This window comes from Xenopus tropicalis, chromosome 8 (assembly GCF_000004195.4).
Source record: "Xenopus tropicalis strain Nigerian chromosome 8, UCB_Xtro_10.0, whole genome shotgun sequence".
NCBI classification, from domain to species: Eukaryota; Metazoa; Chordata; class Amphibia; order Anura; family Pipidae; genus Xenopus; species Xenopus tropicalis.
In genome coordinates this window covers 71,091,560-71,119,403 of record NC_030684.2, presented here as the reverse complement: position 1 = coordinate 71,119,403, position 27,844 = coordinate 71,091,560, and the positions used below count along the sequence as shown (strand labels likewise).

Here is a 27,844-nt window from a genome sequence, read left to right as displayed (position 1 = left end):
GTCAACAGGCAGAACAGATGAAACGAGACCTCTGGGGAACAAATGCCCAAGGGGTCTAGGACAGCACACTAGGGAATATTGTATCTGCTTTTGTCCTTACTTTGTAAACTGTCCATCAATGCTCACCCATATGGATCCAGATGGTGGCCCTTCTACTAAGCGCAGTCATTAATTCATAGTAGTTTTATTGTATTTGTACCAGCTTTAAAATAGTTATAGCTATTGTTTTGTATTTCCCCATTGATGCCAGTTGCTTGTGTCCATAAATCATACATTGCTTATTCTACAACCCTTTTTTTTTTTTTTTTTTTTTCTTCTTATAAATGATTTTAAACTACTGTGTAACTTGCTGGCACTATATTAATAAATGATGATGTTAAATTGCACAGAAAGACTAGTGGAACTGAGATTTTCATTGTCTCTTTGTGCAATTTTAAAATTATTTTAAATTGCTTTTTTTTTTTGTGATTTCATTGTAAAAAAAAAAAAAATGAAAATGAAAAAAGTGCTGATGCAGTTCTTCGAAAATTCAGGGTTCTGTTATTTCTATAAAATTATATATTTGACATTGGTGCACACCGGAGAAATAGGGTTTCCAACTCTGTATTTGGCTTATATAACATAGACTGCTGATATAATTCTCAATTTTTTTTTTTTTTTCACCCTTCATACTTCAGAAATGGAATTACTCAAAGAGGGAGGGGGGGGGGAGATTCCAAATTGAAAGAGCAAGCACAAAAGGGCCAGAAATCAGATGCCATTTACTGCAAATGGAGTGTGAAAATCTGGACCTGGAAGGGTTAAACATACTGAAAGGCATTTTATTCCCTAATGGCTCCCACTTAATAGGAGGAAGGAGAAATCATCTAAGATTAAGTGTGATAAGCTCTTAACATAGAAAAGCAAGGACAAATGTTACCTGTTTAGCCCTTTATAAACACAGAGAACCTTAAAGGGAAAGAAACAGCTTTATTTGCAATTTCTTATTCCCCGATTCCTTTGTACCAAAGAAAGCAAATTGCCAGAGCAGGAGGGGGGGGGGTTATATGTGGTCCCACAAGAGATCCAGAAATGTCTGCATTTCTTCCCTGCTAGTTTAAAACCCACAAACAAAATACAGAAATAGTTTGTTAATGCTATGGCTGGTCATTTAAATTGGATATTGATATGGTTAAGCGGCGCTTGAATGGCCCCCTACCCATATCAATACAAACTGAAACATATCCCCCTTGAATTATCTCTGGCTTCTAGCAAACTGTTTTAAAACACTTATTCCTATCAGAATATTCTGCAGTTACATTATAAATTATTGTACACATAGATGAGAAAAACCTGAGACACATGAGACAGACAGAAGGCAGTGCTGTTTACAGAGATGAAACTGCTGATACAGAGGACACAGTCCACTTTTGAAGTTGACAACATTTTAAGTAAAACCCTATGAGGGCTAGACACACAACCAGGCACACTGATCAAGTGGGAGGTGGTGAGACAGCACCTGGGGCATTTGGTTCAGGAAGTTTGAAATCTCAAGATCAAGGCTGCTGCACAAACAGCAGCAGAAGGTTAAAGAGAGGCCATATTTATTAAACCTGTGCATTTTGATCCTGCACTAAAGCAGTATGGGGGAAAAAGCATGAAGACACGGCACAGCTGAATCATGAAGTGGAAAAGAAGAGGCCATAGAGACAGACTGAGTAGACAGAAGGCAAAGGGAAAGAGGGGGCAGAGAGACAAAACTTCACCAGTTCCATATACATATTAACGAAAAAAGGGGCAACGCCATCTCAACAAAGGAGTAGGGTGGTCAGGAGGGGTTTTATATATAAAACAGCAGCCAATATACCCCCCAAAAGAGGGCAGAACAGTTCATGTGGTTATTTGGGAAACAAATCAGTCCTTCTTTTTATCTTCTTCTGGTTTGGGTGGGGCAGTGACTTCTTGGCCATGAGTAAGAGATGCTGGCCCATCCTGGGCAGGAAGAGAAGTTGGTGCTTCTCCACTGGTTCCAAACTCATTTAATCTTGTGGGATCCACCCTGTAGATCCAACGCTGGTACAAATATATAAAGAACACCACATCTGTACAGAAAAAGAAATAGTTCGATAAACAAACCAAACAAGTCCAAACAATAATATCAGTATTCCAGAAGCAGTCAGGCAGGCAGTACGGTCTGTCCCACATATATATTTTTGCCTATTGTTTTAATTAAGACATATCTAAGGCTTTTATTGCTTGCATAAAACAAGTGATTGAAACTACTTTCACTTTCTAACTTCCTGGGTCTGTTAAATCACGTTATTATCGAAATAAGTAGTAACACAAAAACACAAATAAGCACTCTATGTAAGAAGCAGCTCTGTGCCTTAAAGACCAACAAAGGCTGCTGCTTTGAGTATAGAGGGGTTTCAGGATAAAAAAAACAATGCTATGTTCTATTAGTACCTTATTATAGAATAAATAGAAAAATATGGATTTTTTTTTTAAATTAAGAGAATAGGCAGAACACATTTCCAACATGTTGATAAAAGGTGGTAAATAGTATGATAAACTCTTTATCTGTAGGGCTGAGACAGGATGAAGCAGGGAAAATGTTTGGTATATAGTGAAATTATTATTATTTTTGCTTAAGCAACTTAAAATTTAGTATGTAGCAGAATTTTAATGCAATTTGAAATTGGTCTTCATGGTTTCTTGTTTAAATTTGCATTTTTCATTCTGCAGCCCTCAGGTTTGGGATTTCAACGGTTATCTGGGTAATATGGATTAATTACCCTAGCAACCAGGCAAAATAGAATAATTGTAGAGGGCCTCAAAGAAAGTTATGAAAACTAGAGCTTAACAGGGGTCAGTTACCCTGACAACCACACAGCAATTTTAGCTACAGGCTGGAACGTGTGAGAATAGGAAGGTTACTATAGATTGATACAAAATAAACAATGAAGGTCACCTGAAAAAGGTATATATACATACATATATATCTATCTCTATCTATCTATCTCTATCTATACATATACACACACACACACACACACACACAAACACACATATACATACACACAGTATATACAGTCATGGCCAAAATTGTTGGCACCCCAGTAATTTTTCCAGAAAATCAAGCATTTCTCACAGAAAAGTATTGCAGTAACACATGTTTTGCTATGCACATGTTTATTCCCTTTGTGTGTATTGGAACAGAACAAAAAAGGGAGGAAAAAAAGCAAATTGGACATAATGTCACACAAAACTCCAAAAATGGGCTGGACAAAATTATTGGCACCCTTTCAAAATTGTGGATAAATAAGATTGTTTCAAACGTGATGCTCCTTTAAATTCACCTGGGGCAAGTAACAGGTGTGGGCAAAATAAAAATCCCACCTGAAAGCAGATAAAAAGGAGAGAAGTTCACTTAGTCTTTGCATTGTGTGTCTGTGTGTGCCACACTAAGCATGGACAAAAGAAAGAGGAGAAGAGAACTGTCTGAGGACTTGAGAACCAAAATTGTGGAAAAATATCAACAATTTCAAGGTCCATCTCCAGAGATCTAGATTTGCCTTTGTCCGCAACATTATCAAGAAATTTGCAACCCATGGCACTGTAGCTAATCTTCCTGGGCATGGACGGAAGAGAAAAATTGATGAAAGGTTGCGCAGGATAGTCCGGATGGTGGATAAGCAGCCCCAAACAAGTTCCAAAGAAATGCAATCTGTCCTGCAGGCTCAGGGAGTATCAGTGTCAGCGCAACTATCCATCGACATTTAAATGAAATGAAACGCTATGGCAGGAGACCCAGGAGGACCCCACTGCTGACACAGACATAAAAAAAGCAAGACTACAGTTTGCCAAAATGTACTTGAGTAAGCCACAATCCTTCTGGGAAAACGACTTGTGGACAGATGAGACCAAGACAGAGCTTTTTGGTAAAGCACATCATTCTACTGTTTACTGAAAACGGAATGAGGCCTACAAAGAAAAGAACACAGTACCTACAGTGAAATGGAAGTTCAATGATGTTTTGGGGTTGTTTTGCTGCCTCTGGCACTGGGTGCCTTGAATGTGTGCAAGGCATCATGAAATCTGAGTATTACCAAAGGATTTTGGATCGCACTGTAGAGCCCAGTGTCAGAAAGCTGGGTTTGCGTCTGAGAACTTGGGTCTTCCGGCAGGACAATGACCCCAAACATACGTCAAAAAGCACCCAGAAATGGATGGCAACAAAGCGCCGGAGAGTTCTGAAGTGGCTAGCAATGAGTCCAGATCTAAATCCCATTGAACATCTGTGGAGAGATCTTAAAATTGCTGTTGGGAAAAGGCGCCCTTCCAATAAGAGACCTGGAGCAGTTTGTAAAGGAAGAGTGGTCCAAAATTCCCACTGAGAGGTGTAAGAAGCTTATTGATGGTTATAGGAAGCAACTGATTTCAGTTATTTTTTCCAAAGGGTGTGCAACCAAATATAAAGTTAAGGGTGCCAATAATTTTGTCCAGCCCATTTTTGGAGTTTTGTGCAACATTATGTCCAATTTGCTTTTTTTCCTCCCTTTTTTGTTCTGTTCCAATACACACAAAGGGAATAAACATGTGCATAGCAAAACATGTGTTACTGCAATACTTTTCTGTGAGAAATACTTATATATACATATACACACACACACACATATCTATATATACACATATATATCTTTATATATCTATCTATATATACACACACACACATATATATATATATATACACACAGTATATATATATATATATATATATATATATATATATATCTCTTTAATGGGATTCAGATAGAGAAAGGTTTGACTAATCTCCCTAGCACATTCTCTCTGAAGACAATCTTCCCACATTTCCTTGTGAACTTTTGCAAGCTTTGCAATACTTTTTTCTTAAATGTATCAAATGAGCCTTACCATCTCGTAGGCACCCAATCCTATACATCATGGGCATTTTGATTACAAAAGCAAACAGGTCATCAATGAAGGTATTCAGGGCTTTGTAGGTCAACATCCTCCATGGGAGGTGCGCCACAGACTTCAGCTTGTAGTTAATGAACAGCTGTGGGGTCATGGTGATAAACCCTACAAAAAGTAAAAAGGCATCAGTCAGCAGTTACACAAATATACAATTCAAGCATGGTTTTCTAATATAAAAGTTACTGAGAATTTCAGTATCTCTAACATATGAACTACTAGCATTATTACACTCATTTGACTAAAAAGTGAGGCTACAACCAAATACAAATCCTGCAAAAAATGCTGGAACTGGCTGAATACAGAAGCAAATCCTGAACTATATGCACATTTAACAAATCCTACAGAAATAGTTCTTACTGATATTTCAAAGCACTGGAACTCTGGAACTGGAATTTGTTTTAACTTTTTAGAGTATAAAAAAAAACGATTGAGGGGAAAACAAACATAATTATGTTATTTGTACAATACAGGTATGGGATCTGTAATCTACAATGCCTCGGGGGACCTGGGGGTTTTAGGATAAGGGTTTGGATCTCCTTACCTTAAGTCTACTAAAAATCATTTTAACATTAATTAAACCCAATAGGATTGTTTTACCTCCAATAAGGATTAATTGTATCTTAGTTAGGATCAAGTACAAGGTACTTTAAATTATTAATGAAAAAATTACATTTTTACAGATTTTTATTAAAATGGAATCTATGGGAGATGGTCTTCCCATAATTCGGAACTTTCTAGATAAGAGATCCCCTTCCTGTACATAGGTTCTGGAACTTTAGGTGGAAAATACTAACCTAATGAGGCCAAAGTTACATTACAAATGGCTTTTGACAGTGAATTATTAACTTGTTGACTGCCACTAACAAATAACACACATTTCTGGCAGAGAGTACATTGCAGTGTTATGCTACAGTAAAGGGATTCTCAGTCATGTTGTAAATCAACTAAAGGGGTAAAGGGCACCCCATAGAACTTAAAGTATAACTAATGCATACATTAAGAAAAAAGGCATTGTGTCTGATTGTACCAATGGCAAGCACTGGTTCAGTTCTCATAAAGAAGAAGCTATATGAAACTATCCATTTGGAAAGTTATGTACCAAAAACTCTGTGCAAACTAGAAGGACTTTTGTGAGAAGTCAAAGAAAGGCCAAAAAGATGAATATGTGCCATGTGCAATACACAGCCCTATAAAAGTCAAATTAAGCTGCATACTGAACACAAATGGGTGAAAAGAATATCAGGGTACAATAAAAATGCATCAACACATTGTGTGTGTGTATATTATTTTTTTTTTTTTTTAACAACCTGTAATGTAAATAGAAGAACTCATTCACAATAGTCTCCTTGTTAATTACTTGTCGATTCAATTTTTTAAGTTTTTTTAAGTGATCTCATAAACCTAAGCCCGAGAATATCCAATTTAATTTTTAATCAAAGTGATAATTCCTTAGATTTTTTTGGTTATATTGCAATTCCTTCAAATCTATTTTAAGAAACAAAATTTGGTTGTATACTAAGTGCTCAAGCAGCTGAGAGATAAAGGGAAGCAACAACATGGGGCAGACGTTACAAAGCCTTAAAGTATTAAGAAGACTTCAAGAATAGGAGTGGTCAGTGAAGTTTAATTAGAAGAAAATACATGTTTTACTTAGTTTTTACCATTACAACTTTCCCACTCTGGTCTCAGACAAAGATTATATCTAGATGGCTTGCTCTCACTTTTCCCAACAAATACAGTCACACATTGGGCACTGCAGTCAGGTGACCTAGTGTGCTAATCTTGTCCAGGAGCATCATGCATATTTTAATTAAATTCATTGTTCCTTTGAGACTGAAAGGGGGAGCTGTAGCCAAGAATATTACCAATTACTCTCTAGTTCTCATTCTGCTTTTACATCCTTGGTCTCCGTGCCAAGTACTGACAAAAGTAGAAGTTAAAATGAATAAAACCCCCAAGGCTGGAAAATATTCAGTTCCTTCCTTAATCACACTCAGAACTGTGTTTCCAAGTGCCAAGTGATTAAATGTCCTAAGGACTCTAAACAAGCTAGAAATAGTAATCAGTTTAAGATGCTTCAGTCGCTACTTGACAGTAGTGAAAACAATGCATAGGAGTCGAGTGCATGAACCCTCACTGACACCTAATAACATCATTTTTGGACTTAAATACTTGAAAGAATGCAGAAATCACAAATACACAGTATGTGTGCAATGTACTGGGAGAAATGAGCAGAAGAAACAAAAACAGATCAATTCTACAAATATCAAGGATGGGTTCATTTCCAGTTCTAATGCAGCTGACATTAATGTTATTATATATAATAGATATATACAGAAACAAAAGGAGCACACCCTTCAGGCAATCAAATGCCCTAGGTGCTGGTCAAAAAATTCAATAAACAAACAGGGTACTGCACACACAGGGACTTTATGAAAAAACAAAAAAGGTTTATTGAAAAAGATCCAACGTTTCGAGCACCAACTGTGCTCTTCCTCAGGGACAAACCTGAGGAAGAGCACAGTTGGTGCTCGAAACGTTGGATCTTTTTCAATAAACCTTTTTTGTTTTTTCATAAAGTCCCTGTGTGTGCGGTACCCTGTTTGTTTAATAGATATATATATATATATATATATATATATATATATATATTTGAAAAAGAAGCGACATACAGATTCTACGTGTGTGCTACCTCAGGGCGCCAAAAAATCAAACTGTACTAAATTACTGGTGTTACTGAAGTAATAAGTAGCAATAAGCCCCACAAGGAGTTTCAAACTTACCAAATGTGAGCAGAAATCCATACAACATACTGAGTACCCAGGAATACCAGCCCTTATGTTCCATATACAATAGGCTGTACACCGCATAGCACGCCAGTAATGGGTACAGGATCCATGACAAGTACCTAAAGGCCATCTGCAAAAGGGGAGAAAAAAAGCCATTTAACGGACTTTCAAACAAAGCAAAACAGATACAAATTTGCACATTACAATGAAATTAAATAAAAGCAGTGAAAAACATCTAATGGTTGCCTGCAACTCTCCTCACTTACACATTCCTCAGTGCCCTATGCTGAGTAAAGGCATTATCAGGTTACATTTTCAGATTTAAGAGATTTTCTGCCATTCAATAGAATTGCAGGAGACCTGCTCAATGCTACTGCTAATCCTTACGCAGACATTCAGTTGGGCCGTATAGTTTTTTTATCTTTACATAGTTGAAATGAGCTATGTATATCACCCGAAGAGAGCTTGCTCCAAGCCACATGTATGAGGACATAAAGGATAAGTGTTTAAAGATTAGTTAGTACTTTCATTTGTTCCTGTCCTTGCAGTACAAGTAGCTCAAGAATGCTTAGCAAAAGATACATTTCAATTAAACATCCTACTAATACAGATTTGATGGTTTCTACACAATAGGTCTTGCCAGCATATCAACAATTCAAATATTTTTAGGTATACTTAAAGATGCTAGCAGAAAAGGTTCCTATTTCAACTTCAGATTCCTCAGTCTTAGGAAAGATAACATGTATTTTGAAAAGCAGTATGGTATATAGTCATGTCTTAAATGCCCCAGCATTCAGGACAAACAGGTAGCAGTTTACATGCAGTTACCCTCTCTTACCAGAACCAGCGCCAAGTTTACATTATGATTTAATGCAAAGAAGCATTAAGAGGCATTTAGAGATACTTAAATCATGTGAAAAATAAAATTAACCGTTTACTGTTCTTTAAAGGAATTGATCCAATGTCATTATTAAAGATGACTATGCTGACCTGCTTAATTGCTTAATTAACTTGTTAATGCAGAGCACTGGTATGTGAAATTCTTTAATATAAACATGTAATACTTACATCATCATAGACCTTTGTAGATGACTCAACATAAGTAGATTTATCTTTCACTGTCACTCTAGGGAAGATGCCAGCCACTTTGTTCTCTCTGTCCAACTATATACATATAAAAAATATTAGTTTAAAAAGCATTTTTTTTGTTGCATTTAAAGGGGACCTGTCATCCATAAAGACAATTACTTTTACTTTTCATTTAGCACTAACTTTCCTCCACCCTCCTCACCACCTCATTGTGTAGCCCGTGCATGGGCATTAGGTGCTCTCATTTTGGCACATACACAAGATTTTGGGGTGATACAAAGCTTCCCTTAAGAGTGTTTACAAAATGGCACCTGCCTGCTGGTTGTGATTGTGTATTTCAAAGACTGAAGGAAACAAGACTTACATTATTATAGTGTAAGTGAAGTTTATTTTGCTTGACAAACACAATAGAAAAGAATCTGAAATTAATTCTTAGGGTGACAGGTCCCCTTTAAAAAGTAATAAATGTAGTAAAAACTACTCCATTGATTACAATGGAGTCTGAAAACTGCACCAGTCTAGAGTACTTAGCAGCGAGAACCACAGGGCGATCCTCTTCTTTGCTGGCACTAGGGTGCTGCATGCGCAGTAGAGTGAGAAAGACAGCTTTTTGCTTAAAGAGGCAAAGAAGCAGGAAGAAGCTCGAAGAAGCTCTCTCCATGGTGCTTTATCAGAAGTAAGCCAGATTTGTGCAGTTTTCTGCTAACAGGTGTTCTGGCCCAGGATATCAGGTAAGTGATGATTACTGGGGATGCCTAACTTTTGCCATGCCACAGTGATTTAACCTTATCTAATCCTTTAAATCCCCACCCAGTAAAATTATATTTAAATTATAAAAGTTAAAGTCTCTGCTCACTTTTACAGAAGAAAGTCTATACCTTCGTACTTTACAGATACATCATGGCAATAAATACAGTTTAACAGCATAGTAAGCAAATAATGCATGTAAGCATCACTAATATGAGTTTGGCTCAAATGCAGTGAACTGAGTAGAAGGAAAAAAAAAAAACACACACAAGTGAACAAAGTGTTCAGCATATACTTCCTTGGAGCAGAAAAAATAATGCCTTAATAGTGGCTTCTTACCCTGACATCCATAACTTTTGTGATCTTCCAGAAATCAATGAGCAGACCAATGCCAACGCTGACCTGTACCACAAAGTTTGTTTCATTGTCCAGGATATAGAGCAGGACAACTAATGACTGGAAGACCCCAAAGATAACAGAGCGTACTGAGAGACCTTCCAAAGACTGGCGGCTATTCCAAAACTGAATATCTAGAAAAAAAGCATAATGACAGAAGGTAGTTAGAGCATCTCCGAATTTTAGGTAACAAAACATTGGTAACCTTTGTATTAATTCTTTCACTCTACTACATCATAGTGTGCAGAAGAAAATAAATAGGGTACCGTTCTTGAAGGCGAGAAACTCAAAAATGCTATGTATGATGGAGACTGTGATGGTTAAAGCCAGGAGATATGGATTGGTTTCCAAAAGGGCCACCTGAAAGAAAAATAAAGAAACATTGCAAAATGATGGCTTATTTAGAACCAACCATCTGTCTAGTACAGACCTGCTTCTAACTCTCATAATCTACTGAGAATATAGGATTCCAGCAGAACAAAAGTACATTTGTACATTTTCCATAAAGCTACACAAAACAATATATCCCCCATATTAACCATTAGATTCTTACCTTAACAGAGTCCTGCTCCTCATCAGATTGTTCATACAACTCTTCTCCTAGGAAATTCCAGGGGCTACGGGAGCTCTGAGCTGCATACAGCTGCCATCGCCACAAGGACAGGGGACAGAAAGTTACCCGCAGAGGCAATGTAGTCACACTTGTGTTAACTGGAATGTAATCTTTCTGCAGGTTCCAATAATCATTAAAATATAGGATGGGGTAGTAATCACCACTGACAGCATCAAATTTCACATCTAGGAAAATATTTGTAGAAAGGTGACATGTTAAAAAATAAAAAAAAAAAACACAAATTCATAAAATATTCTAAAAATACATGGGAGCACTGATTACAAACAGTCTTTGCTTCCATCGTTTAACCTTTAGCAGACACAAACAAAATGCTTATTGGTTGTCACTGGTAACTGCCCTTTGTGCAGTTTTAGCACATATGTTGGTGGAAACACTTGCTTTTAATACAGCAAATCCCCAGTTTCATGTACCAGGATTTAATATTTTCATGGAATTCACACCGGTTTTTTTATGGCCCCATATAGGCAAGTGGGATCTTTTCTTTCCCAGATTTGATGCCGTTTTGAAGTAGCCCCCTGGAAAATGTGAAATTGGGGTTCTACTGTTTGCAGAAAACCTTTCACAGCTATGCAGGAAACCAAACATTTATCCTGAATTAATACTGTAGTATAAAACAAATATCACATATATGAACCATGATTCTTCCTTTCATGCAACTGGAGACAATAATGCTACTGTACTACATAAGTGGAAAAAAGTGACTTAAAGGGGGTGGTTCACATTTAAGTTAACTTTTAGTATATTATAGAATGGCCAATTCTAAGCAACTTTTTAATTGATTTAATTTAACCATTTATTTTAATTAATTTTTGAATTGCCCTCTAAGTCTATCATTCAAACCACTTGCTAAGGTAATTTGGACCCTAGCAACCAGATAACTGCTGAAACACCAAACTCAAGAGTTTCTGAACAAAAATGTAAATAATTAAAAAACAACAAGTAAAAAACGAAGACCAACTGCAAATTGTCTCAGATTATTACTCTCTACATCATACTGAAAGGTGAACAACACCTTTAATGAAAACAATTTAAAAGAAAGCAAAAACAAATTAAATAATTATATAAGAACAAGGCAACATATCAGCATATAACTTACATTGGTCCAGGGGTGGTGGAACACTGCCTTGCACCCAAGGAGTGTGGTCATCAACTATGTTTATTGTTAGATTTGTGTGCCAATGAGAAATAATCTCAATGGGACCAAAGTCCTCAGCTCTCTAAGAAAGAAAAGAAATCAGCTATTACATCCTGTCCCTACATCTACCACACAGTGTATACTACCCAACCACAAAAAAAAATAACAAAAAAAAAAAAACAAGAAAGCCTTTCTCTGAAATTCCCACCTTGATCATCTCTGGATCTGCCTCTGTCTCCCCAGTCAAAAGATTTTTGGTCTTCAAAAACCGTCGACGTTTGTATTTATTTAGCACTGGAAACAAAAGATAGTAAAAGCAAATGAGTAATAGTGAAAAGCTAATGGACAGTGCAAAAAACAAAACACAGGAAGCTAAGCTGGGAAAAAAAATTGAAGATGAGAGATAGGTAGAAACCACCTCCTTACTTCGAGATGTGTGCACAGTCGCTAGCCTCCTATATAGAGCTTTCTGACTTGGATCTGGATCGAAGCCACTCTTGGTGAGATAAACATGAATATAGTAGGATCCATTATTCTGGACACCCTGCAACAGGAAAATGGCTTTCTACATGAGACTGTGAGCAAAAGGAAATACACTCTTAAAAACATAGCTCAATTCAACAACAACAAATGCCCTACTAGCTCCCAGACAGTAAACAAGAGCCATTGCATATAATGTAATTAAGCTATAATTCCCTTCATTACACTTGCCAAGCACTACCATTTCATATATTTAAAATATAAAACAGTATTGATATTAGCCAAAAACTGTGCTGCTTTTGACACACATGTATATGAAAGCATATTTTTATTTATATAGCACAGCTTATGTATGCAGCACTGTACAGCAAAACAACAAACAGTGGGTCATTACATAAACAGGTCAATAAATACAAACTACAATAAATGAATACAAATATATAATAAGTACAGTTGCATTAAAGATTCCACATAGCTAAGTGACAAAGACAAGAGGATTGAGGTCCCTGCTCCATAGAGCTTACAATCTAAATGGTGACACATGGTGAAACTGGTGGTATACTTAGGTCCCTTAGTGCAGAGTTTGTAGAATGGAAGAAAAAATGTATTTGTTACAGTCCAGTAAATTGGATTTATTATTTATAGAAGTGCAGAATCCCTACACCTAGTGGAATGTGCTCTGTGTGGTTACTTAACCCTTTAAGTGCCAGCCGAATTCGTCATTTCAGTTCCCCCCAGTGCCAGACGTTTTGTGAACATTCTGTGCTCTCTCAATGTAGGGTCTTTTACTGGGGGCAGGGTTAAGTTTAGGTAGGCAAACTATATATTGTTTTTTTCAGGAGAACCTGAGCTTTCCAAATCTACCTGAGTTTTTGTGTATTTCCACTTCTGGAACAAGATTTAGAGCTTGAAATACAAAAAAAAAAAGAAAAAATGCTATTTTTCATGATATAAGGATTTCTACCAGAAACACATTTTATTTTATGGACAAAAATTCAACTGATTTGGAAAGCCTCATGTCTCCCGAACGTGCCAATACCTGATATGTATAGTTTTATTGAGATTTCTGACTTCTATAGATCAAAAACTCCCAGCAGTAAATTACTAAATTTTCAAAGCATTACAGCAGAATACGGCATACTTTACATTCCAAAGCCAAAAATCCTGGAACATTAGGTTTACCCCAGGAAACCATACATTTTTGAAAACTACACATTCTGACAAATCCGAAATGGGTAACTATGTCTTCCAACTCCTAAGTACCAAACGGCAATGCTTTACTGAATTTAGCATTTTCTATAAAAAATTATGAAAATTCTAAAAAATCACCTCAAATCTTCCATTTTCAAGCACCTTATCTCCCACATAACATTAGGTACGAAGAAAACACACCCTAAATATGAAAGCCAGGGGTCCACTGAACAGTTTGATGCCCATTGTGCATAGGATCCCCGATGTATCTGGAATTTAGAGACCCCAAAAGGAAGTTAGTACATACAAATTGCCCAGGAGATCTCTTTAGCTACTGAAAATTCAACACATTTACTGCATTTTCTGTGGGGTAAAAACACCAAAAAATACATTGACCCCCCAAAACCATATATTTTTGGAAAGTACACATTCGGGCGAATTCAAAATTGGTACCCATGTCTTTCTACTTCAAACTACAGAGTCGCAGTGCTTTCCCAAAATTGCTAGTTTTGGTGAAATACCTGAAAATCACATCAAATCTTCCACTTTCAAGCACCATATCTCCCACATAACATTAGGTACCAAGAAAACACACCCTAAATATGAAAGCCAAGGATCCGCTGAACAGTTTGATGCCCATTGTGCATAGGATCAGCACTGTATCTGGCATTTAGAGACCCCATAAGGACGTCAGTGCATAGAGATTGCCCCAGAGGTCTCTTTAGCTACTGAAAATTCAACACGTTTACTGCATTTTCTGTGGGGTAAAAACATAAAAAAATACATTGACCCCCAAAACCATATATTTTTGGAAAGTACACATTCGGGCGAATTCAAAATTGGTACCCATGTCTTTCTACTCCAAACTACAGAGTCGCAGTGCTTTCCCAAAATTGCTAGTTTTGGTGAAATACCTGAAAATCACATCAAATCTTCCACTTTCAAGCACCATATCTCCCACATAACATTAGGTACCAAGAAAACACACCCTAAATATGAAAGCCAAGGATCCGCTGAACAGTTTGATGCCCATTGTGCATAGGATCAGTACTGTATCTGGCATTTAGAGACCCCATAAGGACGTCAGTGCATAGAGATTGCCCCAGAGGTCTCTTTAGCTACTGAAAATTCAACACGTTTACTGCATTTTCTGTGGGGTAAAAACACAAAAAAATACATTGACCCCCCAAAACCATATATTTTTGGAAAGTACACATTCGGCCGAATTCAAAATTGGTACCCATGTCTTTCTACTCCAAACTACAGAGTCGCAGTGCTTTCCCAAAATTGCTAGTTTTGGTGAAATACCTGAAAAACACATCAAATCTTCCACTTTCAAGCACCTTATCTCCCACATAACATTAGGTACCAAGAAAACACACCCGAAATATGAAAGCCTAGGGTCCGCTGAACAGTTTGATGCCCATTGTGCATAGGATCAGCACTGTATCTGGCATTTAGAGACCCCATAAGGACGTCAGTGCATAGAGATTGCCCCAGAGGTCTCTTTAGCTACTGAAAATTCAACACGTTTACTGCATTTTCTGTGGGGTAAAAACACAAAAAAATACATTGACCCCCCAAAACCATATATTTTTGGAAAGTACACATTCGGGCGAATTCAAAATTGGTACCCATGTCTTTCTACTCCAAACTACTGAGTCGCAATTCTTTCCCAAAATTGCCAGTTTTGATGAAATACCTAAAAATCACATCAAATCTTCCACTTTCAAGCACCTTATCTCCCACATAACATTAGGTACCAAAAGAACACACCCTAAATATGAAAGCCAAGGGTCCGCTGAACAGTTTGATGCCCATTGTGCATAGGAACACCAATGTATCTGGCATTTAGAGACCCCATAAGGAAGTTAGTGCATACAAATTGCCCAGGAGATCTCTTTAGCTACTGAAAATTCAATCCGTTTACTGCATTTTCTGTGGGGTAAAAACCCAAAAAAATACATTGACCCCCCAAAACCATATATTTTTGGAAAGTACACATTCGGGCGAATTCAAAATTGGTACCCATGTCTTTCTACTCCAAACTACAGAGTCGCAGTGCTTTCCCAAAATTGCTAGTTTTGGTGAAATACCTGAAAATCACATCAAATCTTCCACTTTCAAGCACCATATCTCCCACATAACATTAGGTACCAAGAAAACACACCCTAAATATGAAAGCCAAGGATCCGCTGAACAGTTTGATGCCCATTGTGCATAGGATCAGCACTGTATCTGGCATTTAGAGACCCCATAAGGACGTCAGTGCATAGAGATTGCCCCAGAGGTCTCTTTAGCTACTGAAAATTCAACACGTTTACTGCATTTTCTGTGGGGTAAAAACATAAAAAAATACATTGACCCCCAAAACCATATATTTTTGGAAAGTACACATTCGGGCGAATTCAAAATTGGTACCCATGTCTTTCTACTCCAAACTACAGAGTCGCAGTGCTTTCCCAAAATTGCTAGTTTTGGTGAAATACCTGAAAATCACATCAAATCTTCCACTTTCAAGCACCATATCTCCCACATAACATTAGGTACCAAGAAAACACACCCTAAATATGAAAGCCAAGGATCCGCTGAACAGTTTGATGCCCATTGTGCATAGGATCAGTACTGTATCTGGCATTTAGAGACCCCATAAGGACATCAGTGCATAGAGATTGCCCCAGAGGTCTCTTTAGCTACTGAAAATTCAACACGTTTACTGCATTTTCTGTGGGGTAAAAACACAAAAAAATACATTGACCCCCCAAAACCATATATTTTTGGAAAGTACACATTCGGCCGAATTCAAAATTGGTACCCATGTCTTTCTACTCCAAACTACAGAGTCGCAGTGCTTTCCCAAAATTGCTAGTTTTGGTGAAATACCTGAAAAACACATCAAATCTTCCACTTTCAAGCACCTTATCTCCCACATAACATTAGGTACCAAGAAAACACACCCGAAATATGAAAGCCAAGGGTCCGCTGAACAGTTTGATGCCCATTGTGCATAGGATCAGCACTGTATCTGGCATTTAGAGACCCCATAAGGACGTCAGTGCATACAAAGTGTATACACTGCAATATAAGCTACCGGCATGTGCATTATGCGGCATAAGGCCCCCTAACAGTAAGGAGACCCTAGAAAACTATACATTTTCCAAAAGTACACAATCTGACAAAACAAAAATGGGTAAATACATCTTTCTACTGCAAACTACCAAACTACAAAGCTATGCTAAACAGAACGATTTTTTTGACATTTCTGAAAATTGTCACAAAGCTTGCATTTTACCCCATTATGTACCCCCACATTTTGTACCGTATCAACATGAAACATTCTAAATATGAACACCAGGGGTCTACTGAACAGTTTGATGCCCTATATGCATAGATTTACCAAACTATGTGGGGTACAGGGGCACCCAAGTAAAAATAGTGCATATGAATTTTCACATAAGATGCTTCGGCTCATGCAGTTTTTGCACCCGGTATGTGTATTATGTGCCATACGACCACCTAACAGTAAGGAGACCCTAGAAAACCATATATTTTCCGAAAGTACACATTCTGACAAAACAAAAATGGGTAAATACATCTTTCTACTACAAACTACCAAACTACAAAGCTATGCTAAACAGAACGGTTTTTATGACATTTCTGAAAATTGTCACAAAGCTTGCATTTTACCCCATTATTTACCCCCACATTTTGTACCGTATCAACATAAAACATTCTAAATATGAACGCCAGGGGTCTACTGAACAGTTTGATGCCCTATATGCATAGATTTACCAAACTATGTGGGGTACAGGGGCACCCAAGTAAAAATAGTGCATATGAATTTTCACATAAGATGCTTCGGCTCATGCAGTTTTTGCACCCGGTATGTGTATTATGTGCCATACGACCACCTAACAGTAAGGAGACCCTAGAAAACCATATATTTTCCGAAAGTATACATTCTGACAAAACAAAAATGGGTAAATACATCTTTCTACTACAAACTACCAAACTACAAAGCTATGCTAAACAGAACGGTTTTTATGACATTTCTGAAAATTGTCACAAAGCTTGCATTTTACCCCATTATTTACCCCCACATTTTGTACCGTATCAACATAAAACATTCTAAATATGAACGCCAGGGGTCTACTGAACAGTTTGATGCCCTATATGCATAGATTTACCAAACTATGTGGGGTACAGGGGCACCCAAGTAAAAATAGTGCATATGAATTTTCACATAAGATGCTTCGGCTCATGCAGTTTTTGCACCCGGTATGTGTATTATGTGCCATACGACCACCTAACAGTAAGGAGACCCTAGAAAACCATATATTTTCCGAAAGTACACATTCTGACAAAACAAAAATGGGTAAATACATCTTTCTACTACAAACTACCAAACTACAAAGCTATGCTAAACAGAACGGTTTTTATGACATTTCTGAAAATTGTCACAAAGCTTGCATTTTACCCCATTATTTACCCCCACATTTTGTACCGTATCAACATAAAACATTCTAAATATGAACGCCAGGGGTCTACTGAACAGTTTGATGCCCTATATGCATAGATTTACCAAACTATGTGGGGTACAGGGGCACCCAAGTAAAAATAGTGCATATGAATTTTCACATAAGATGCTTCGGCTCATGCAGTTTTTGCACCCGGTATGTGTATTATGTGCCATACGACCACCTGACAGTAAGGAGACCCTAGAAAACCATATATTTTCCGAAAGTACACATTCTGACAAAACAAAAATGGGTAAATACATCTTTCTACTACAAACTACCAAACTACAAAGCTATGCTAAACAGAACGGTTTTTATGACATTTCTGAAAATTGTCACAAAGCTTGCATTTTACCCCATTATTTACCCCCACATTTTGTACCGTATCAACATAAAACATTCTAAATATGAACGCCAGGGGTCTACTGAACAGTTTGATGCCCTATATGCATAGATTTACCAAACTATGTGGGGTACAGGGGCACCCAAGTAAAAATAGTGCATATGAATTTTCACATAAGATGCTTCGGCTCATGCAGTTTTTGCACCCGGTATGTGTATTATGTGCCATACGACCACCTGACAGTAAGGAGACCCTAGAAAACCATATATTTTCCGAAAGTACACATTCTGACAAAACAAAAATGGGTAAATAAAACTTTCTACTGCAAACTACCAAATTACAAAGCTATGCTAAACAGAACGGTTTTTGTGACATTTCTGAAAATCGTCACAAAGCTTGCATGTTGCCCCATTATGTACCCCACATTTAGTAACGTACCAACATAAAACACTCTAAGTATGAACGCCACTAGTCTACTGAACAGTTTGATGCCCAATATGAATAGATTTACCAAACTATGTGGGGTACAGAGGATGCCAAATTGAAATACAGCAGACAAAATGTCCATGTGCAAAGACAAGTAACAAAGAACAATGTAAAAAGCACTAAAATGGATAAAGATAAAAAAAAATCACTAAAATCATTTTTTTTTTTTTGCCTAATAATATCTGCGGGCAGAATAACAGTTTGAGTATTTTGGCTAGAGCAAATAAGTTTTACAGACAAAGTCAAGCGAACAACAACTATGCATAACTGAAAATGCTATAAAATGGCTAAACATGCAGTAAAATACCCAAAAATCCACCAAAATCACAGAAAATGTAGTAGAAACACCAAAATAATACACAAAAGGTATTGCGCAGTGCGGTTAGCGAATACACTATCCGCAATGGCAATAAAACATTTTTTTCAGGCAAGAATAAAAACGATGCGATTAGAAAAAAAAAAATAATTACAAAATTACATAAGTGTGTAAGTGTGTGTGTACATGTGTGTAAAATGTGTTTTGTGTGCATGTGTGCGAGTGTGCAACCAAGTGTGAGTTTTCTCTAAGTGCTGTAAGTGATAAATGTTTGAAAACCTCCCAAAAATGCATGTGTGTGTGTATAAGTGTGAGTATAAGTGTGTATTAGTGTAATAAATGTGTGATTGTGTGTTTGTGTGTGTATTTGCCACTTACTTGGGGTCTAGGTGAGGATCTGCAGGAGAAACACGATCTGGCCCAGCAACAGCATCAGCTCATGTGAGGGGGCGTGTCAGGAAGCAGGGGGGCCAGAGGGGGAAGCTGCAGAAGGGAGAGGAGCTGCCGGCAAAGCCACATGGATGGCAGGTGAGTCCCATGGGGCCCCTGGGCAATCGCTACCCAGGGGCCACTCGTTCCCCACCTCTGACTATTGTCTGGAGGCTGGGGAACGAGTGGGGAGCGAAGGAATGGCTTGAAAAGCCATTCCTCCGCTCCCAAAACCGGAAGTGCAGCAGGACGTAGAATCTACGTTCTGTGGCACTTTGGTCCTTTGATACACAGGACGTAGATTCTACGTCCTGTGGCACTAAAAAGGTTAAACATTCTATGTCTATGAAACTGGTTTAAAAAAAAAAAAAAAGACAGCACGTTTTACATGCTTGCTATCATAGAAAGCCTGATTACAGCACTTAGATATATATAGAAACATATGCAAGATAAAATATGTCCAACAACTCACCACAGTGAGGAGGCGGCTTAAGTGAACCACCCTGAGCCTTCAGCCTGGGGAAAGGATATCACCGCAGGCACTCACTGAGCAAATCTTCAGGCAGAATTCTTGGTTAAAAAGTACCTTTAATAGAGTACCATCTTACGCGTTGTGTTTACAAACACTTACTCATAGGCCAATTATTAAGTGTTTGTGAACAAGAAACGTGTAAGGCGGCACTCTAATAAAGCTACTTTTTTTTCCCCAAAGGTGTTTATTTATTCATTTGTAACATGACAAATGTGACAAGTGTGTTCTTTTCATGCCAGGATATATACGGTGCATTGGTTTAGATAATCAATAATATCCTACTCAAGATAATGTTTAGATTCCTGTTAAAGAAGGGGAGGATTACCAGTGTAGGTTCAAATTCCCAGGGAGGATCGTGTGGCGTTATTCCATGGTTTCAACCCATGTTCCCCATCCCTTGTCATAATTTTGAGGGCATCCCCTTGCTATGTAGGTGAGTTGTATCAGTGGCAGAAGGGCTTTAATTAAATTGAGCCAGCTGGCAATTGTCGGGGGAGAGTGTGCCATCCATGGAAAGAAGATACTTTTTCTGGCATAAAAAAGTAATGTTCTATAGAGGATGTGCAATGCTGATTTGGGATTAATGTCATCCACAATGCGAAATAGGCAAACCTTGGGATTGAGTATTTTAGGTAGGGATGTTGTGTTTTGGATGTGGCCTAGGAACTGGAAAATAAAGCTACTTTTTAACCAAGAATTGTGCCTGAAGATTTGCTCAGTGAGTGCCTGCGCTTCCAAAAATACAGTGACATATAGAAACATACACCTGCTTATGTTTCATAAGCCTCATGTACATGTTTCCGTAATCATATAGGTAAGAGTACAGATGAGGAGCTATTACAAGAGTTTGCACAAAATGAACCTATCAATCTGTAATTTAGGGGACTTTTATGAGATTTCAGAGACTTCAGAGCATACACCGATAACAATATAAATCAGTTAAAAATTCATGTTCAGTTCAAATGCCTTAACTTGATGCTAATCACTTTAGTTTTATTTGGTATGACCATATACATGTATCTTTCCCCGGTATGCAGTGTTGGTGATATCAAATGATCTGACAGTTTGGCCCAAGGATAAAAGATAAAACATTCATAGTTTGCCCTATAAGTCTGTTCTCACCTCTGGTACTTGAATATCAGAGTATTGCTCATAGCAACCGTCTCCATTAGCCCCACTGCTCCAGTCTCCATAAACCAAGTCTCGCTGTTCCCAGAAAACTAAACTGGATGAGTTAAACTCGGTGAAGGATTCTTTTTCGGACAGATAAACACGAAGATCCTGCAGGAGAAAAAGACAAAAGCATTTCCGGTAACAAAGGCCCACAACTTGCCCCTTATCTTCCCAAGCAAACTAGAAATGAGTGAACAGCTGTTATATTCCAAACAGTAAACTGAAGCTATGTTATACCATTAAGGTGTCCTTTGGAAAAAGATTACGGCTGGGTGGACGCGGTGCTCCAGTGGGTGTTGCTTGGTCCTGTGGGGCTGAGCCTCTGCGAAACCAACTGCTGATGGCCCATATTATAAAAATCCTGAAAGAGTGCCATTAACAAACATTAATAAACAAGCAATAGTTTATGAGTAAAGCTTTAAGAGTTTAAATACTATCAGACCACACCTTCTTGATTGCTAGGCCATGCTGCCCAAAGAGGTTCGTTCTAAGTTGGCTGATGGCCTACACATTCAACAGACCCTTTAACAGAAACTGACCAAACGTGCCGCTTCCTGTAATGCTGACAAACTACAAATAGAGTCCGCAACAACATCACAATAGTTACCTTTTGATATATTATTTTAATGGTATAACTTTAGATATTGTCTTTAAAGTAGTTGTCTCAAAGATGATGTCTTTTTTAATTTCCTTTAAAAAACAAAACAAAAGAAAGACTACCTCAAATAAGGGGTCTGACACTGCTGGATGGTGCAAAAATATGTTTGCTTGTTATTTTGACACACCCAATAGTTCTGTACTATACACAAAGACATGGAAGACAACCAGTGAATCATCGGTCAACCAAGTTTCTCACTATGAGTGGAGCAGTTTAAGGAATAAAGGCGAAACCTTGATATTTACCATTGGTAGAAAATGACACTCACCTAAACAGGACTCCTTTAATAACTTGCCATGCGTTTGGTGGAGGTGGCTGCTGCTGCTGTTGATTCTGTTGCTCAGGGGGAACAGCTGCTTCATTTCCAACTGTGCCATTAACACTGGTCTGAAAAAAGGTACCAGCACTTAGAAATAATGGAATACAGAAAAGCAAACATTTTGAAAACGGAATAAAAGGGAGAACTAAAAAACAAAAATGTATATGGCATAAAAGAATATGAGTTTCCTTTCTGCTTGTAATAAAAATGACCCCCAGTTACCCACCATAATGAAATGTAATAATGGCATGCACTTCAAATGAATCCCAGGTGATATAAAAAAAACTTGCCCATCAAATTCAACCCAACAAAGCACAGGCCACCCAATTTTAAAAAAAAAAAAAACACCACCAGCCTCTTTGGTGAAACAGTGCCGATTTGCAAGAGTGCACAGTAACCTATCCACCCTCATCTTAAGTTTGTGAATGTTTTTTTGATGAAGACCCAACTTAAACTCCAATTCCATGCTAACTACACTTCAGTGAATTTTCCCCAGGACACTTTATACATGATCTTCTACACAACACACAGCTGCAGTCAGAAATCTGTTGAATCAGCCCTGGGTATTGAAACCATTGTTATTCCTCTATACATTTTTATATTGCCTCTACAGAAACAAGCCAGAACCTGAATAACTGGAATACAATATTTTGGTATCAAAATGTGTGCTTATGTTAAGGAACATTTAAGTTTGGCTTAGTTCCAATTTCATATACTTTTTGTTAGAACATTAAATATGTTCTCCCCCTTTTAACGCTCTAGTATAGAGATGCCCATAAAGAGGCCTTTTTGTACTCTGTATTGGATGCATAATAGTTGCACTAAAGAAATGTCAAGCATATTTATTTTATTTATATTAAAAGGTATTTTATCAACATAAAATCTAATGTGTGACCCTACTGATTAAAAGGGTATACATCCATTCAAACCACATAAACCAATTGCTGGCTACTAGGGTCTGTGAATGGGACAGCATGATAATAATCTGCTAATCTTGTGGATTAGCAAGGCATTATAGAGAATCAATGTCCCCTTCACGAATACATTGAAGCAAGATGTTTCTGGGCTAGACATTAGTGGCTGAATAGGAGACAGGAAGTGGCACCCAGTTGTGCAACAGCTACACATGAACAGACAGCCTTATAGGTAGATCGTGTAGTTCTTAGTTACAAATTGCTTATGCGCAATTAAGTGTATCTCAGCAGTACCCTAGCAAACTACTGCATTTGCCACCCTAACTATTAACTGAGAAAAAAAAAGGTCACATGTTCAATCCCCTCCCCTCCCAGCAAGGGAACCACGGGACCCACACAAAAGCCACTCCGGGCAGAATGGGGGCAAGAGAAACTCACAGGGGCAAATGAAAAACTGTGCCGGTTAAAAGATGATGACGCAGAGGCAGCCACAGTCATACAAACGTCTAGATTCAAATCCAGCGTATACAATAAAGAAATGTAGTTTTTACCAATTGATACTAGCAAACTCCTCACTTTATCTCCTGCCCAGCTTCATCCCATTCCTCTTAGGTGAATGCAACGACCCCAGTGCAAAATCCCCAACACTCAGCCTCTTGTATATCAACTTGCTGCACTAAATCCCTTCTATTCCATTATCTCTTCCTGCACAGTCTGCACGCAATGTATCGGCTCGTCCTTCAATAAACCAATGCTGCAATAGCAGCTTTCGGAAATACGCCGTCCCACTGTTAAAGAACAATCTCCCGAATTTCACTCACCTGAGTCTCTGCCCCCGGCACCGCCATCTTACTCTGTGCTCTGTCACTGTGCACGCACGGTATCGCGAGAAACTGTACCGCCCACATCTCGGGTTTCCTGCCGCACTCTCAGCCAATGGGCGTTTGCTACGTCCGAAACACAAGCGGGCAGATTGGCATAGGCACTTATGGTTGTTTCGCCATATTTATTAAGGGCATGGGACGCTAATTATGATTGGATGTTTTGCTTTTAGCAAAGCTGCGCATAGAGTATTCCATCGGTAAAGCTAGATGGTTAAACTATTTAATCTTTTTTGTAAGCAGCGGTTATAGTCACTGTATGTTACAATACATTTTAAATAAAGCCTCCATTAGTTGCCGCGACCATTTTTTTTTTATTTTTTTTTTAAAAGTCGTGACGATTAATCGCCGCGTAGGTCGCCTTTAGTCCACAACTTATTCCTTGCATAGTGGAGTCCTGCTAACAGAACAATCTGAATAAAGTGGGATGTGATTGCCCTGCTAATCGGTTACACTGTAGCAAGAGTCATTAGCACAAAAAGCCAGCAGATTCTGTGTAGCAGTCGCATGTTATTTATTCCGAGCATTAAGTAACAGGTGTAACCAGGCTTTTGCATACCAGAGGCCTGTGTATAAATAAGAGCTCACAAGCTAGCACTGTTTTGCAAACAAATTCTTTTGCTACTGTGTTTACTGACAATACCATAACATTCCAAACTGCCAGATATTCTTACCAACCAATAGGAATGTGACCTATCATCACCCAATATGATAAATGGAGGGTTACATTGTCAAGTACGTTGGCAGAAACAGCATAAATGCTAGTTATAAACTAAACTACTTAATTGAGAAGGATTTGGAGATTTCTTGTGAATACTATAACTGTAACTATAGACTAATGGAACTTCTACCATAAAACCAAAATTTTATTCAGTCCTTAAAAAACCTTTTATTAAAAGGTAAAGAAAAAGTAGGAAGTAAAGAAAGTAAAGAAAAAGTAGGAAGTAAAGAAAGTAAAGAAAAAGTAGGAAAAATAAAGTCAAACCCAGTACCTACAGTATCTTATAACCTAATGTATATCTATTTCAGGGTCAATCTGTTGCTTATAGCAAACATAACAATTTTATATACAACTATCTTGCTACTTATGTTGCAATGCTTCTTCATTTAATTGTAACAAATTTGTCTTGGTGCTGGAAATAGCAGTTCAAATTGCTTTGATACATTATTCAACTGGTATCATTCTTGTAACAACTAGTAAAGAATTTGGATATTGTCCAACTAACTAAGGTGTTATTCCTGTTTTTTAAGGTAAATTACATAACATCTAAGCCAAATTGAATTTATATACCCATTGCCGCAATGACATGCCAATCTTGGCAGTCAAAATGTACGTATAGCTCAGCACAGCTCTTAACTCAATGCATCATATTAAACACACCACTGCAACACCAAATTTATAGTAGTCACCACTAGCTCTCACCAACTCACAAATCACCTATATAGTAACTGTCCATCATCATTGCATCAGTCAATAGAGCATTCTAGCCCTCAGCAAATGTGCCTACAACCAATGTACAGTCATATGAAAACGTTTGGGAACTCCTCTCAGCCTGCATAATAATTTACTCTACTTTCAACAAAAAAAGATAACAGTGTTATGTCTGAGTACTGCAGTGTTTTCTGAACAAAGATTTTTAGTGAAGCAGTATTTAGTTGTATTAAATTAAATCAAATGTGAGAAAGTGGCTTTGCAAAAATTTGGGTAGCCTTGTAATTTTGGTAATTTGAATGCATGTAACTGCTCAATACTGATTACTGGCAACACCAAATTCATAGGCAGGTGTGTCCAATCATAAGGAAAGGTATTTAAGGTGGCTAATCGCAAGTTATGCTTCTGTTTGACTCTCCTCTGAAGAGTGACAGCATGGGATCCTCAAAGCAACTCTCAAAAGATCTGAAAACAAAGATTGTTTAGTATCATGGTTTAGGGGAAGGCTACAAAAAGCTATCTCAGAGGTTTAAACTGTCAGTTTTAACTGTAAGGAATGTAACCAGGAAATGGAAGGCCACAGGCACAGTTGCCCTGGGTGGCCAAGAAAAATACAGAAGCGGCATATGCAGAGGATTGTGAGAATGGTTACAGACAACCCAAAGATCACCACCAAAGACCTGCAAGAACATTTTGCTGTAGATGGTGTATCTGTACATCGTTCTGCAATTCAGTGCAATTTACACAAAGAACATCTGTATGGCAGGGTGATGAGAAAGAAGCCCTTTCTGTACTCACACCACAAAATGAGTCCTTGTTGAAAGCAAAAGCTCATTTAGAAAACGAAGTGGAACAAAGTGCTTTGGTGTAAGGCTACCTACCCGCAGCGAGTCCCGGGACCTGAGGCGCGGCGGGGATCCGTGGAACGCACGCGCCATCGTGCGTTCCAACATGCGATGGCGCCGCGTCTGACACGTTTGCGTAGGCGACATACGCGACGCGCGCGTTTTGACGCACGCATGCGTAATGACGTCATGACGTCGCGCTATCTCGCGGGACACTTTAAATAGGCCTAGAAACAAGCAATCAGTGCTTGGTTATCATTTTCAGTGTGCCTAGCGTATTCCTACTTCTGAATTTCTGTGATTTGACCCTACGCCTGTTATCTCGTCTGTGAACCCTGCTGCCTGCCCTTGACCCGAATCTGTTTGACTACTCTTCTGCCTAATCCTTGGTACTTCATTGTTCGCCTTCCAGCCTCTCTCCACTACTGCGCTTCCTGTCTCATCTTCAGGTTAAGCCTCCAGCCTAGTGTGAGGTGCTTGTGGGTGACATTGCTCATCGTACCAGATTGGCTTGACAGTATAACCAAGCCATGGATCAAGAGGAAGATGTATCTCCTCTTACCGCCGTCACGCAACAGATTGCAGCCCTTGCTCATGCTGTGAGAGAACTCCGAGCGGACTACAATGAAGTACAAGAACAGCTACAGGCTATTCAGTATCCTGCTCCGCCTCCTGCTCCCGTGGCCGCACCTCCACCTCTGATGGGTGCCACAGCCAGTCCACTTGCTCCCGAGCCCAAGATCCCGCTCCCAGACAAGTTTTCTGGAGATCGCAGCACTTTTAGAACTTTTGTAAATGCCTGCAAACTATTGTTTGTGCTCCAACCGCAGACCTACTCTACTGAACAAGTTAAAGTGGGTGTGGTCATGTCTCTGTTGCGGGGACAACCTCAATCGTGGGCTTTTCGGTTGATGGAGCAACAAAGTCCATGCCTCATAACAGTGGACGCTTTCTTTCAAGCCATGGCCGTGCTGTATGACGACCCCCATCATGTAACTACAGCTGAAGCTGCCTTAAGGAACCTCCGACAAGGTGCCCGTCCTGTGGAAGATTTTACAATGAACTTTCGAAAATTTGCTGCGGATACTGACTGGAACCAAGCGGCTCTCAAACATCAATTCCGCCTTGGTCTCTCCGCTACTCTAAAGGACGAACTGGCAAGGGTAGGAGTGCCTGACTCCTTGGAAGAACTCATCCAGTTATCCATCCAGATCGACCAACGCCTTAGAGAAAGAAGGCTGGAAAAAGCTAGCCCATTCCCATCATCCTGGGTATTGCCTAAGGCTTCTCCTCCGATTCGGGTTGATTCCGAGGTCGCCTCATCTCCAGAACCAGAACCCATGCAGTTAGGTTCACTACGACCTTCTCTGTCCCCCGAGGAGCGTATCCGGCGTAGGAGGCTAAACCTTTGCCTTTACTGTGGGCTATCTGGTCATCTACTCAGCACTTGTCCAACTCGTCCATCTCCTCCTCGTAAGGTCCCTAACCTGAGTACCACTGCACCTCAGCTTAATTTTTCTCCGTTGCTCACTTTCTCTCTCTCTCTACAGTGGGAAGACAA

At 38.6% G+C, this 27,844-nt stretch overlaps 1 protein-coding gene across 2 annotated transcripts; it reads right to left on the bottom strand.

Annotated features, from left to right (window-relative positions):
* Window positions 1-370: 370 nt before the first annotated feature.
* clptm1 (cleft lip and palate associated transmembrane protein 1) lies at window positions 371-24,068 on the bottom strand. 2 transcript variants are annotated; one of them, XM_002932640.5, is made up of 14 exons: window positions 23,947-24,068; window positions 22,161-22,279; window positions 21,472-21,595; window positions 21,184-21,342; window positions 12,194-12,311; window positions 11,976-12,061; window positions 11,729-11,849; window positions 10,552-10,796; window positions 10,265-10,358; window positions 9,942-10,132; window positions 8,835-8,930; window positions 7,761-7,896; window positions 4,915-5,082; window positions 371-2,081 (listed from the first exon to the last, which is right to left on the bottom strand). In XM_002932640.5, exons 1-14 carry the CDS (start codon window positions 24,031-24,033, stop codon window positions 1,894-1,896), a joined length of 1,932 nt encoding a protein of 643 aa, XP_002932686.3. In that variant the 5' UTR covers window positions 24,034-24,068; the 3' UTR covers window positions 371-1,893. The 2 variants fall into 2 exon arrangements, with proteins under 2 accessions (XP_002932686.3, XP_004917023.1); XM_004916966.4 differs by lacking the exon at window positions 23,947-24,068 and adding an exon at window positions 23,702-23,893 and having other exon boundaries at window positions 1,567-2,081.
* Between the last annotated feature and the right edge of the window lie 3,776 nt (window positions 24,069-27,844).